At 41.3% G+C, this 15,364-nt stretch overlaps 1 protein-coding gene across 2 annotated transcripts in view; it reads left to right on the forward strand.

Annotated features, from left to right (window-relative positions):
• The window catches only part of C2CD3 (C2 domain containing 3 centriole elongation regulator), a 74,653-nt gene that overhangs the window by 46,208 nt on the left and 13,081 nt on the right, over positions 1–15,364 (forward strand). The window contains exons 27-32 of one of the 2 annotated variants that reach the window (XM_039480998.1): positions 3,071–3,276; positions 3,999–4,129; positions 5,259–5,423; positions 6,027–6,244; positions 7,995–9,060; positions 10,574–10,682. In XM_039480998.1, the coding sequence (XP_039336932.1) occupies positions 3,071–3,276; positions 3,999–4,129; positions 5,259–5,423; positions 6,027–6,244; positions 7,995–9,060; positions 10,574–10,682 (1,895 nt within the window). The remainder of the gene's footprint in view (positions 1–3,070; positions 3,277–3,998; positions 4,130–5,258; positions 5,424–6,026; positions 6,245–7,994; positions 9,061–10,573; positions 10,683–15,364) is intronic. The other variant, XM_039481008.1, reaches the window with a different exon arrangement.

Here is a 15,364-nt window from a genome sequence, read left to right on the forward strand (position 1 = left end):
TCCTACTATTTGTTCCTTCCAGAGTTAGCTGAAGAGTGTTCTGCAATGGCTTACAAACTCCAGTGTCTCCTGCTTTCAGCAGAGGCAGGTATCATCCTGCTAATTTATGGCCTCAGTCTCATTTCTCTCCAGAGCCTCATTTTAGGCTTTTTTTGTGGGCCTTCCCCTAATCCTTAGGAAAGCATGTAAGGCCAGGTTCTTACCTGCTCTCATATGTACCAGGCTCATCTCATCAGCCTGAGAGCCTTTAACCCAGCAGCCCACAAATCCTTACAAGTCCAAGCAATTCTAACAGGAGATGTTTGTGTGATTTCCCCTGATTTACTACTTACAGGCATTATTTAAAATAGAATCTGATTTACAGATAAAGATTACAGCTCTGTCAGAAGGTAAACTACTTTGATCCTCTGCCACAGCTACTCAGGGCTGGACTCTTTTGCCCATTATTACCAAAATGTAACGAAATACTTTTATAGCAGCATGAACATACTTTAAAAAATGACGTTATAGCCAATATTAGCATTTATCGGAACAGTTGAAGGATTTGGCCATAGACCTTGTGCCTGGCAACATACCTAAGTCTGTAGGTATTCACTTTATCCACACATCCTGTTCATTGTTACAATGCTAAAGGTACTCACTGTCCCTGTTACTGTTTGCTCATGTCATTGTTAAACTAGATCCTCCAATGTTTAATTGCTACAAAACAAATTTAAGTTAAAAAAATATGCTGTGATGTTGGGGAGATAGCTGCATTTTATTATTTTTCTCTCCAGTGCTGGCAAAAAATACTATTTTTTTAAAATGTATTAAAGTTTAGCTGGCTGATTTTTGCCACAGAAACTTTTATTTTGAGTCTACAAAAAGTGTACAAGTCTGATAGACTAACCTCCATTAGCCATTGACAAAATTTCTGCTAAAAGTTTTTTTTTTCCCAACAGAATAACTTGAACTGCTGGAGTAACCCAAACAATGTCCTCTTTTGTGTTTGCTGGTAGGATTGTTTGTTCCTGTGCCTGCTGACATGTGCAGGAGAGAACAGACAAGTTACTGCAATAAACAGAACAGCGTAACAATAATCACACACAGGCATTTTAAAAGCGCTTTGAAAATGAAAAGGGAATATCAGTCGGTAAATAGAACCAAAAGAAATCCTAGATCCAGAAGAAGGTCATGGAGCTCCACAAATTGGCCTTAAAAGTTTTTTTTTCAACTCTCTCACTTTCCTTTACTCCCCTGTTTTTTCAAAATGTGTTTACTTTTCCCTTCAACTGTTCAAGCTATCCAGGCCTCTTGCATCACTAGCCTTTCTGATATCTCAGTTCATACGTGTATAACCCTTCATGTAATAACAGAGGTGAAGTGAAGACATTGTACTTGCCAGAGCGTGAGTTCAGGCCCTCAAGTTACTGTAATTTAAATTCTTACACTCATCTAAGTGCTGTTAATATCAATAACTGCAATAGCAACAATGAGTTTTTGCAGCTAAGGGAAAGAGAGAAGAACTGGTTTTAAAATGCATTTGTGATTTTTCAAGTCTAAACATGTCTCTAACTAATGATTAGAGATCTTGAATGGTCTCTGGTACATCTGTTTTTTAAATAATTTCAATGGGCTCAAGTTAATGGGTATAGTTATTTAGTATTTCAAATCTACGCCTGCACCCCTACTCATTTCCTTATATTTTTGGAAGCCCCCTGATTCCTTGGTGGTCTGCTGAGGTGTTCCACAGCATCATTCCAACTGTTCCTACCTGCAGTGAAGTAGAAATGGACAGACCTACAGCTCTCATATCACTAACCATCTATGTTACTTGCAGCCGTAATACACTTCTGTGTAAACAAATCATTTATACGTGTTCTGGAACTGTGGCATGCTGGGTGACACTGTTAGCCCACCAGAGTGTGAAACCTGGAATGGAATAGGAAAGCTCGACTTTCTTTTGGACTAAATCTGCAAGACCCTAGAGGCTTACCTAGACTTTCTGCCAGGCAGGGAAAGGGTTTGTGAGTGCGATAGCAGTTTTTACATAATCCTTAATACATGGGTCCTTCACTGTATCTATTTTAATTTCTTTAACACTGCTGCTATTTTGAACAAGGGAAATATTTAATAGAATAATTAACATGATGTTAAACTAGACAGGAGGACAGAATTATTAGTCTCCAGATGCCTCTCTGACTATTCCTCTTGGATGTGACCCTCCAACCCAAACTCTGTCTCTCCAGAACTGAATTCCTGATTTTTGCCTCCCTTCTCTATCACTGTCACCAGCTCCACTAACCTTCCTGTCTCCCAGGCTCACAGCTTTGGTTTAATCTTGGCATCTCTCTTCTTCTCCCCCTTTATAACCAATTTCTTGGTAGGTCCCATTACTCCTCATCACCATAGTCTGCCCTTTCCTCACTGTCCCCACCACTAAAACCACTTGTCTGGGCCTGGGTCACTTTCTTCTTGATTATTGTAACCTGCTTTCCGACCACCCTGCTTATGTGCTCAGACTCTTGCATTCTATCCAAAAGTCCACTTCCTTCCCTGACCACTCCAGTCACGTCACTGCTTCCTCACATACCTTCCTCATCTTTTTGTTTTTAAGAACATCATATTCAGGCTCCTTGTCCTCAACTTTAAGGCTGTATGTAATCTTGCTACCACACATCTCTGACATTTCTCCCTCCTTTCGTCCCTATATTGTTGCTTTACAGCTTCCTTCTTTTCCTCCTTAACAGTCTTAGTTTCATGTCTACACTCCTATTCCCGTCTACATTTGAAACCTTTTCCCTCTCCTTGTCCAGCAGACATCCTGTCTCCTCCTTCAGTCCCTCCTAAAAACCCACTCCTTCCAGGTGTTAGTTCTACTTTGTTCTCAGCCTTCAGAATCCCCACTCCCTTTTTACCTGAACTTGGCCTTTGCCTTTGTGTTCTCTGCTTACTATATACTTTTTGAGGTTTGCTCTGTAAAGCTGGGTAAAGTTTCACGGCTGTGTAATTGATTGTTTTAAACTGTGCAAATGTCACGCTTGCACACCTTAGTTTTAACCCCGTGATTTACACTCTTCTTTCCCCACAGATGTTGAACGAGTGATAGGATTTGCATCTGTGGATCTCTCGCCCCTTCTTTCTGGCTTCCAGTTGGTCTGTGGGTGGTACAATATTACAGACTTCAGTGGACAATGCAGAGGGCAGATTAAAGTAGCTATTTCCCCTCTTGAAAATATAATTCATCTCAAAGAAGTAAGGCAGGCAAGGATTCGGACCAAAGCACCAGGTTCTTCAGTATGTACTCCAGTTTCTTTCTATTCACAAGTCTGATTTCGTTCCTAATAACCACCAATGAATTTTCTGGATTCACAAAGTGAAAAGTTAACTATATATACAGCATTGTGTAGTGGATTGAGCATGGCTTTACAAATGCTGGAAATTCCTGAATTCTCAATTTTAAAAACTTATTTATATTATAATAAATGTACCTAGATGCCCGAGCCCCAATATTCTAGGTTTTGTACAAACATCTATCAGAGAGAGTCCCTGCCCCACAGAGCTTGCAATATAAGTGAAAAAGACATGCCTGTATGAAATTATTACATGTAAGATGACTATAAACTAAAAACATAATTTTTCTCTATTTTCAGTTTCTTTACCGGTGTATTTGATAGCACTCTGCATGTAGTCAGTTTCACTGTTTCCCCTGCATAGTTGTTCAGTCAGTTTCCCCTATTGTTTCACACAGCGACAGGGGGGAGAGACTTTTTTTTTTTAAACTATGAACGTATGATTGTAAAAACATGAAAAATGACAGGGGGACTTGTTGGTGCTAGAACCTGCCTTACTTTTAACTAATGTTTATAAAACAATCCAGATTTTAAGTTGGTTTGTTCCCACTGGTCAGTCTTTGTAAAGTGCTTTGAAAACGTAAAGCAGTATATAAACTTAAGTTTATACTGTTGGTTAGTTCAGTGAAGTCTCACATTTATTTCTCCTTAATCTTTCTGTTGCAGATTCCTGCACACAGTCCTTTTTCATTCCAGGCAAGGGCCTTGTGTACTGCACTCCCCAGCTATGTTACAAGACACTCTGGACAACTGTTTAATACTTCATCAAAGGATGTTGATTTTACTACTCAGGAGCGGTAAGAAAACTGATACAAGACTATCTCTGGAATAAAATAATAAGAGTAAATATTTATTGTTTTCAGAGCTTGAAAATTATACCGACACCTACCAGCCCAAATTCTAAGTCTGTTGACCAGGATGAAATATACCTGGCGCCACACCTCTCACTCCAGATCCACGCCCCTGCGATTAAAGGACTAAAACAGATGTGTGCAGTACTTGCATTTAATTTTAAGACTGTCAGTCAATTTTCTACTAAATATACTTTTGAGTGAATGTCCCAAGAGATGCCAATCTCCTAATGTCCTGATACCAATTCCTTACTACAGCATCACAGTCGCTCTCCAGTGAGGCACCCAGCTGCTTCTTTCACTCCCTGTACCCCTAGATATAATGTTGTACCACTGCCAAGAGGCTGCTGTTTTCCTCTGCCCTGCTTAGTGGGATGTGGGGTAGGGATGGGTGTCTATGACATATCTGTGTATTTTGTCATGCTTCTTTTCGTTGTCACCAAATGAGGGGTGAAGAGGCATGCCCATATTGCACATCCCTGAGACTGGCTTTGGTAGACACCCTGCAGTAATTTCTGCTTACTCTTGCTAAAAACAGATGCTATGGGGACATCCCTTTTGTTCAGAGCTGTTACTAGCAGTAACTGCAGCTCACACTGAGCAACATGTAAGAAAGAGGATTAATTCATGGCCTGTTTGTTTAGAGTATGTGGAAGGTAATCCTTCTACCTAGAAGCAGCCTGCCAGGCAAGGTTTTATTAACTCTGTCTGTTGAAGTTTGCAAAGAGTATCGGCACCGGCAAATAGTGCTCCTTCTTCATCTGAACAACGGGCTATTTAGATCCAGATTGGGCCTTGCAAGCTGGCACCTATATCTGTGGGCTGCACTTCTGTGTTAAAAAGGAGGATGCCTGCAATCTACTCTCTTATGATGTGTATTAGGTGCAGTTCTCAGGCATTTTGTGAATTCCTAATGTCATTCTTGCCAAATTTTGCATGTCTGGGCTTAATCCATTAATGCTTCTTTAATGATGCAGGGGGGGTATTTTTAACAGGCTTTGATATATTTAGTTGGCAGATCTTTCCTAGGTAGAGATGTGCTGGTGCATGTATATAAATATATACCCATTTTTAGCAGAATTAGTCCAACAGAGACATGGACACCTCGTCATGAAGAGCACATGCAAAATGTTCGCAGATTTCATGAGTCCTTGCAGCAGGTGGAAGGGAACGCACAAAGGGCTGGAAGATTAGATTCCCTGTCACATTCATCACGTACTTCACTTCTAACTGCTCTCAGGTAAAGCAAACCCATGGCTACCAGTGTGGTATATGGCTTTAGGTTCACAAAGTAAATCTTGAAATTTTGCAATTCTTGCATCCTCTTTTAAAATAAACTAAAATTAATATAGTAGTCTTATGAAACTGGGTGTTAGTGGTATAGTACTGTAACTTAACGGCAGTATTAAAACAAGACTGGAATATTGAGGGTTGCTACAGGTTAGATTTGTCCCGCTTTGGCAGAGCTGTGAGAAGTCCCAGGACTGGAGAGAAGCAGTGTTTGCAAATCAAGACTGAATACTTAGTACTATCCATCTCTGTCATCCTGTAACTTAACTTACTCTGTTACCAAAAGTCCTGTCTGAGCTAAGAGAGGAAAACAAACAAACCTTGTATGAGTTTTGTGTGTGATCAAAATGCTAAGTATTAACTGATTTACATGAGGTTCCCTTTATTTTTTCCTGTTTGGCTCAGAAAGAATCATTTCTAGGCTGGGATATTATGGATTAATTTTTTGGCTAGATAATAGTTTTTTAGCCTAGTTCTAAACCTTAGGAAAACAAGGTTAATTAGTCAGGTATTTATACATTATGAATCTTTGTTTCTCTTACACGGCTTACAGAAGAAACTTGACTGAGCTGGATGAGATTCAGAGATACTTCAGTCAGAAATTAACCAGCTCTTTCCCTGATGATGGCTATGGCAGCACATCAAAGAGAAATCGGGAACAGCAGGATGGGGATTGCCAAGAATTTGGGACCAGAATGGTAGATCCTGATGGACACCATCTTTTGGAAAAATCTAGTCACTTGGTCTCTCAAGTCAGCACTCTGATCAATGGTAAGAAGTTACCTTGTTTCGAATACTTTACCAAGAGCCACGGGCACTAGGTAATCCCTTGTTTTAAATCCCCTCTGTAAAGGCCCCAAAACTCCTGACACAATTTTTCCCAATCTTTAATTTTAAGAAGGCCAACCTCTAACAGACAACTAATTTGTGCTGGTCCCTGAGGCAATTGCTCCAGTTTTGTAGTGGTAGTGTTGGAATCTTAGCTGACAAGCCCATTAAGTAAAATATATGTAAATACATTAAGAAGGTGAGATTAAATAGTAGTTAGTGATTGGTTTCTGTCCCGTTAATTATATTCTAGCCTACCTAAATTTCCCTATATAATTTCAGGTGTTGTTGGCTGGGAATCCCAAGTGTCTGTTGTGCCTTTTTATAATAAAGTAGTGGGTAGAAGAGAGACTGTCATCAGTATGAAACAGGCTGTCTGCAGTATCTACCTCTGTCTACCCTCTAGGACTGGTACTGTGCCACCATCTCCCATGTTACAAGGTCGTTCCTTCTGGTATACAGTATTAGCGTCTTGATTCTGATGCCACTTATTCCTGTTCGCTAGACTTTGCCTTCTTTGTCCTGCTCTCCTCAGTGTACTATTTTCTTTGCTTCTCTTGCCTCTCCCCCCCCCCCCCCGCCCCTCTTCCACATATCTATCTCAGATGCTCTTCTTATCCTTTTTCCCAGTGCGCCCCCCACCGGCCCCACTTGTCGCATCCTCTTTAAATCTTATTTTAAACCGGTTTGTCTCCAAGAGCGCTAATTTGACATTTACCCTGATGGTGAGTGCGGCTAAATACTGGTGGCCTAATTCCTGAAAGATTTTGATGAAATGAAGTACATCTGATCTCTAACTAGAAACTAAAAATAGATTTCCTTCTTATTAAAATAAATTTGTAAATGGCCAAGACATGGCTGTATCACAGGAGGCTATTTATATTTAGACTCCTAGGCCAATCAACCTTTCCTTTCCCCCACTTCCTACATTATATAGATGACGCATGCAGCTCTTCATTTTTAATATTGAAATATATAGTTTTTGTAATTTTTGCACTGTAACAGATCAGTGTTCTCTTGTGCCTTTCAGTTGGTATAAATATTGAATTGGCAATCATCTAAGTGGGTTCTCATTTGATTTCTAATGTAGAAATAGATAGAAGCATGCAGGTTACCATCAGATATGCAAAACTAGAGAGTATCAGTGAGAGCTATGTCCTCTAGCCCTGTTCCATAGGCTTGTCGAAGCTAGTGGTAGAAAAGGTAACTAGGTGATCTAGTTCCCATTTCCTGTTTCTGGTCAATATAGGATTGTTCCCTTGTTGCTAGTGGTTTTTGTCCGGACTGGTTATAAATGCCCCAGCGATGGAGGCTGTTCACTTTCTCTTGGGGGACTGTTCCACTAAAAGGTCTCGGCGGCCGTCGACGGCACTCAATGGTCTCATAGTCAACTTTTCTTTTCCTCAATTTCATCTCAATACTTTTCATTATTCTTCCCTAGACGCCATAAACAAATTCCTCTCCCCTTCTCAGTGTTTGCACCCTTCTGACATTTGTGAACTGTTATCAAGCACCATTCCCTTCCCATTGTCCCAATTTTGATTTGCCCAAGCTTTACATACTTAGCTCCTTTAATCATTCATTGCATATGTGGTTATTCACAAGTAGTGCAGCTATAGCTGTGCTAAAGAGTAAAGATCAGAGTTGAAGCCTTCATCTCCTGTATGTACTGATGCTGTTTACCATCTATCAGATCTGCAGACTATAACGAAAAATACCAAAGAATCTTCAAATGTGCTTCAAGACAATATCAGAAATTCAGGCACTAAACATGCCCGTCATGTCGTATCGGGCCAAAAGGATGGAGCAGTGAGAACTGAGATGCACCAAGACCAATCAAGAATGGAATCGCCAAGTGCCCACATAGATACACTATCTTTATTCTCTCTCGGAAGGTCTGCATTTGGGAGAGGTATGCTCTATGAATTTCTAGACCAAGCCGCCACTGAAAACGAGCATGCTGTGTCATTGGACCACATCCAGACAGAGGAGGGTACACATGCCATCCGGTCCAACAGTGATGAAGAGTATGAAGAGGATGTCATAGAACCAAGGACTCTGAATGAAATAACTACTGTAACTGACAAAACCAGCCCCTGGTCCAGCATTGTATCTGAAGGGGAGCAGGGCCCTGACAGCCAGCCAATAGACTTGAGAAATGAGGACCAATACTCAGTGACTACTGAATGCTTACAAAAAGGAGCGAGTATAAGAAGTAGCTCTTTGTCCAGTATACTGGAGAACAACCACCCAAGTATGCCCAGCTCTGCTAGATCCTGTGCTAGTCCCTATATCGAAGAGAATGAGGCATGTGTTGTGAAAAAAGGCCTTGAAGGTCCAAACAGTGATACTGAAGCAACTGATTCAGAGCTGTTTCAGCCTGCACGTTTACCCAAAATGCATCAAGCAGCTGTTGGGTCATTAGAAAAAGAGACTGTCAATCACAATAGAGCAATTGAAGCCCAAGAAGCAGAACAAGACAAAGAGTTTCATGCAATATCTGGAGAACCATTGGATTTACCAGGCGGTGGAGATTTTGGTGTGGCCAAGACCATTGCCAGAGAAAGAAAGGAGAAAAGCAGTGAGTATTTAGATGCAGACTATCAAGGTGAGGAAGGAAGTGAGTCTGATGAAGGGACACATATTCAGAATTTATCTGCGCAGTCAGAGTCTACAAGAAATAGCGGGAGCTGCTCTGATGAGAGCCGTGAGGACCTGCCTGAAGAGTCAGAAAAGTCTGTGAAATCTAGTATTGTGTTGTATCCTTTTTTGTCTTTTTCATCAAGTGCAGATTGCATGCTAAGAAATAGTGAGTGGCTCTATTAGAACGTAATTGGTGATCACCACTATGATTGGGTTACGTTTTCCTTTTAAACCTCTTTTGAGGGGTGTAAAATTATCTGCCAGTGTAAAGTTTAACAGGCAAGGGTTTAACCTAACCACAATTGTGTGTTGTACCAATTTTTGTGTGTGAACTTTCAAGCTCTTGTTTTAGCCATTGTCTGGCAAAATGCTTCTTGTTTAAACTGTTCCTTTTTTCCTGATTAATGTAAACTAATGTTAAAGCTGGATGGAAACTGATGGATCCCCAGACCACTGGGATCCCATGTTGGTCTGTCATTTGTAAGCAAATTAGTGTTAGTTAACCAGAGGGTTAGTCCGTTTTAATCAAAAACTTAATTTTCAATAACAGTTGGCAATTAAAACATGATCAATTCCACCCCTGCCTGCCCCCTCCCACCTGCCAGTGTCTTCCCAAACACTACATGGAGCAAACTGGATGCAGCTTTCTTTAACGGGAAAATTGTGTCTTGAACATCTCGATTGTGCATAGGTTTAACAATAGTCCCCCAATTAAGGGTCATCTTACAAACTGCATGTGTTGTAATACTTGGGCACAATTGAATGGATTAGGGTCACAGTTTTAGTCCTAACTTGTATTACTTTTGGAAGTGTCAAAATTATCAAATTTAGTTTTATTGCAGCCAGTACCACCTTGTGTTGTGATCCTAGGAGACTTCACATTTTGGACCTGGCTATTATTTGAATGGGAGACCTCCAAGGAATACCTAGGAGCTGTAGGAAGTGAGGATTCAGTATGTAGCATTCTTCCCTCTTAAACCAGAATTGATGTCCCAGCAGCGTATTGGGAAGCATTCTTCTGCTGTCAGTCAGGTGATCTGTAATAGGGTTCCTGATTGTGGCCATTTATTCCCGTAACACTTTTGCAAGGATTAGGCATATTCATCTCAGCATCTCAGTCACATTTCAGTCTGGCTAATTACATCCTGCCTAGTTGCATTTTTCCAAACAGCTTGAACTGAAAGCTGTTTTTCACTTCTTGCCAACAAAACAATTGTGTAATGTTGATGTGCGCTATTGCAGCTTGCCATGTTTCCTTTATTTTAAAAGTGACTTAAATAACTTTCTTTTTTTAATTAATGAAAAAGAGTTGCCACATTTCAGTAATAGTCAAAGTAATACCTATATTTCACATACCACCTTTTGTAAAGCATGTTGGATTTTTTCAGAATAAAGCTCTACAGGAGTGTCATATTACATTAATGTTCTGTACTCTGTGGAGCTATGCAACAGAGCTGAGTGATCTGAATGATATAACGTTCAGAAATTAAAAATAAATAGGTTTATTTAGAAAATCATGGATCCATTAAGAATAGCGTTTGTGATGATGCTGAATCCAAATGCATAACTACAGAGTTTTCTATAATTGTAAAGCACTGCAAGATGTTATTGCTTAACAGCTCTGTTCAGACCAGATCCTATTGTCATTCCTAACTTTTTTCTTCCACCCCAACATTTGGAAGTCTCCATGAGAATGCTCAATATTTCTTCTTCTTGCCCATCTGCCACAGCTAATAAAGTAAGTACAGTATGGTGAACTCTTAATCTTTTACAGTCCTAGCTAAATGACAGCCCTCCTCCCTGACAAGATGTTAAATGGAAGTTCCTTCCGCTGTTCTTTGGCTTTCAAGTTGTACGTAAGAGATCTCATAGCAGTTTTCAAAAAGGGTAGGTACGAACCTGGTTGTTCATGATGAACGTTTCCCCTCCCAGTGAAACCAGTTTCCAGTGTTCAAGGCTGTGTTAGCTATGGTATTCCAGCATATATAATAGCTGCTATATTTGCCTATGTAGTCATTGATCTGATTCTCCTGTCACATTGGGGCACATCAGAAATAACTCCATTGAAGTCTATGAGATCTGCAGGTGCTCAGCACTTCTTAAAATCAGGCCATTCCTACTTAGGCACCGAAATTCATACTAAAGCACATAACTTTAAATACCCAGCTCCTAAAATTGAACCTATAATTACTGCTAACACAATTATATTTTTTAGGTCAAGGGGCTCTGGGCTTAACAGGTGTGTTTACAGCAGAGAACTGTTCTGATCCTCAAGTGTCAGAATGTCATTCTTCAATTGACATGGAGAGAGTAGTAGAATCTTAGAAGTATTCATAAATCATACAATAAGTTTATTGGGTGCTTTTGCTATGTTTTAAAATTTCTGTGTGCAAAAACTTATTGCGATGTGCTGCTTTGTGAGGGAATAGGGGCATTATAACTTTCAGAAATCTTTAGGGTGTCAGTTTTTATAGGGACTAAATACTGTTTGCATCTAGCAATGAACGTAGAAAATCAGTGTTAGTTTCACTGGTGCAGATCTTGGTACTGCAACAGATGGGCTGTTTGCTACCACTCCCAGCAGAAGTAATGTGTTCATTCCTCTCCCTTTGACCTATGGAAACCAATGCTGAACAGAACATTTACGTAACAAGGAACATCTTGCTTAGCTAAGCAGAACAAAAACAGGCAGAACCTAATGGCCCTGAAGTAATAAACTACCTGATATTGGCAAACATGTTTACAGTATTGTCACTACACCTGCGATTGCTGATTTGAGAATTTATTTTTTCTGAATTTTGCTCTCTATGTATTAGCCAAATTGTGGCTCATTTTTAGGAGTAAAATTCTCTTTACCAGTGTTACAAACATTGTTTCCCTGAAGTCATTAAAAATTCTCCTCCTCCAGAGCTTTCAGAAGTTTTTAAGGTCAGGTAGCCTTTGATTTGACTTCCTATTTCTGTAATTAATGAATGACTTGAATGCAAGCTGTTTTCATTCAGCTAAGCACTCTTCTTTTTACTCTCCAGAGTAACTCATTCCTGATCGTAATATAAATAAATATCAAAGGAGCCTCTCAGTCCTAGGATGCTTCAAAGACTCAAACTTAGAACTTGATTGTAATGAGCGGGCATGAATCTCCCTTATTGTTTATCAAGATTACTTTTTGTGTTGTGTATGTATATTATGGATGAAACCTGGAAGAATTTTAACAATATTCTGCTCAGAATCCATCCCCAAAGCACTCTTTCACTTAGCTTTCTGTTGCTAATCTCTGATCCAGTTCTATCTCATGCAGAACTGCTCTCTAACAGTCTTCTTCACTGCAGAGTAAATTCAGGCTCTAACTCTGGTGTTGCCCCTAACCCACTTTTTTTTTTTAATATAGAATAGCAGGGTTGGAAGGGACCTCAGGAGATCATCTACTCCAACCCCCTGCTCAAAGCAGGACAAATCCCCAGACTTTTTTTTTTAACCCCTGTTCCCTAAATGGCCCCCTCAAGGATTGAACTCACAACCCTGGGTTTAGCAGGCCAATGCTCAAACCACTGAGCTATCCCTCCACCTCCTGTCCCCATACACAATCTCTCATCAAAGCAGACTTTAACTCCCTCAGGGAATTGATGGGCAGGATCCCCTGGGAGAATAACATGAGGGGGAAAAGAGTCCAGGAGAGCTAGCTGTATTTTAAAGAATCCTTATTGAAGATGCAGGAACAAACCATCCCGATGTGTAGAAAATAGTAAATATGGCAGGTGACCAGCTTGGCTTAACAGTGAAATTCTTGCTGATCTTGAACACAAAAAAGAAGCTTACAAGAAGTGTCAAGTATCAGAGGGGTAGCCGTGTTAGTCTGGATCTGTAAAAGCAGCAAAGAGTCCTGTGGCACCTTATAGACTAACAGACATATTGGAGCATGAGTTTTCGTGGGTGAATACCGACTTCGTCGGATGCATGGTATTCACCCACGAAAGCTCATGCTCCAATACGTCTGTTAGTCTATAAGGTGCCACAGGACTCTTGTTGCTTTTACAAGAAGTGGAAGATTGGACAAATGACCAGGGAGGAGTATAAAAATATTGCTCAGGCATGCAAGAGTGAAATCAGGAAGGCCAAATCACACTTGGAGTTGAAGCTAGCAAGGGATGTTATGAGTAACAAGAAGGGTTTCTTCAGGTATGTTAGCAACAAGAAAAAAGTCAAGGAAAGTGTGGGCCTCTTACTGAATGAGGGAGGCAACCTAGTGACGGAGGATGTGGAAAAAGCTAATGTACTCAATGCTTTTTTTTGCCTCTATCTTCACGAACAAGGTCAGCTCCCAGACTGCTGCACTGGGCAGAACAGCATGGGGAGGAGGTGACTAGCCCTCTGTGGAGAAAGAAGTGGTTTAGGACTATTTAGAAAAGCTGGATGAGCACAAGGCCATGGGGCCAGATGCGCTGCATCCGAGGGTGCTAAAGGAGTTAGTGGATGTGATTGCAGAGCCATTGGCCATTATCTTTGAAAACTCATGGCGATCTGGGGAGGTCCCAGGTGACTGGAAAAAGGCTAATGTAGTGCCCATCTTTAAAAAAGGGAAGGAGGAGGATCTGAGGAACTACAGGCCAGTCAGCCTCACCTCAGTCTCTAGAAAAATCATGGAGCAGGTCCACAAGGAATCAATTCTGATGCTCTTAAAGGAGAGGAAAGTGATCAGGAACAATCAGCATGGTTTCACCAAGGGCAAGTCATGCCTGACTAACCTAATTGCCTTCTATGATGAGATAACTGGCTCTGTGGATGAGGGGAAAGCAGTGGATGTGTTATTCCTTGACTTTAGCAAAGCTTTTGATACGGTCTCCCACAGTATTCTTGCCGCCAAGTTAAAGAAGTATGGGCTGGATGAATGGACTATAAGGTGGATAGAAAGCTGGCTAGATTGTCAGACTCAACGGGTAGTGATCAATGGCTCCATGTCTAGTTGGCAACCGGTATCAAGTGGAGTGCTCTAAGGGTCGGTTCTGGGGCTGGTTTTGTTCAATATCTTCATTAATGATCTGGAGGATGGCATGGACTGCACCCTCAGCAAGCTTGCACATGATACTAAACTGGGAGGATGACACTAAGCTGGTAGATATGCTGGAGGGTAGGGATAGGATACAGAGGGACCTAGACAAATTAGAGGATTGGGCCAAAAGAAATCTGATGAGGTTCAACAAAGACAAATGCAGAGTCCTGCACTTAGGATGGAAGAATCCCATGCACTCCTATAGACTAGGGACCAAGTGGCTAGGCAGCAGTTCTGCAGAAAAGGACCTAGGGGTTACAGTGGACGAGAAGTTGGATATGAGTCAACAGTGTGCCCTTGTTGCCAAGAAGGCTAACGGCATTTTGGGCTGTATAAGTAGGGGAATTGCCAGCAGATCGAGGGATGTGATCATTCCCCTCTATTCGGCATTGGTGAAGCCTCATCTGGAGTACTGTGTCCAGTTTGGGGCCCCCACACTACAAGAAGGATGTGGAAAAATTGGAAAGAGTCCAGCGGAGGGCAACAAAAATTATTAGGAGGCTGGAGCACATGACTTATGAGGAGAGGCTGAGAGAACTGGGCTTGTTTAGTCTGCAGAAGAGAAGAATGAGGGGGGATTTGATAGCCGCTTTCAACTTCCTGAAAGGGGGTTCCAAAGAGGATAGATCTAGACTGTTCTCAGTGGTACCAGATGACAGAACAAGGAGTAACGGTCTCAAGTTGCAGTGGGGGAGGTTTAGGTTGGATATTAGGAAAAGCTTTTTCACTAGAAGGGTGGTAAAGCACTGGAATGGGTTATCTAGGGAGGTGGTGGAATCTCCTTCCTTAGAGGTTTTTAAGGTCAGGCTTGACAAAGCCCTGGTTGGGATGATTTAGTTGGGGATTGATCCTGCTTTGAGCAAGGGGTTGGACTAGATGACCTGGTGAGGTCCCTTCCAATCCTGATATTCTGTGATCCCAGTTTGATGTTGCTTTAAACTCAGGCTGGCTGTCTCAGCTGGGGATGCAGCCTTCACTCCTGCTGGTAACCCACCATTTTGCAGTGAAGACGGAGACTAAATCACTTGAGTGCTGGTGGTTCTCCAGTGCCTTCCCACAAATCCCCCTATGTGCCCAGATGAACAAACAAGTTCTCCCACAATTCACTGGGAAAGAATCAGTGGCTAACGCTGAGCACCCCTGGGAAGCCGTGAGTACCTGCAACACTAATGCAAATCAGTGAGGGCTGAGGGGGTTCCTTTCTTCACAGGATCAGACCTTTAGGCAGTAAATTCCTCAGGCGAATGCCCTTGGTGATTTACAGATACATAGGGAGAGATCCACACCTATGACTTCATAAACAATAAAATACTGTTGTTTGAATCCACTCTTTATCCAGCTACTAAATGAATAGTTAAAGTTAGAACATAGAA

The sequence above is a fragment of the Mauremys reevesii genome, linkage group 1 (assembly GCF_016161935.1).
Source record: "Mauremys reevesii isolate NIE-2019 linkage group 1, ASM1616193v1, whole genome shotgun sequence".
Lineage (NCBI taxonomy): Eukaryota > Metazoa > Chordata > Testudines > Geoemydidae > Mauremys > Mauremys reevesii.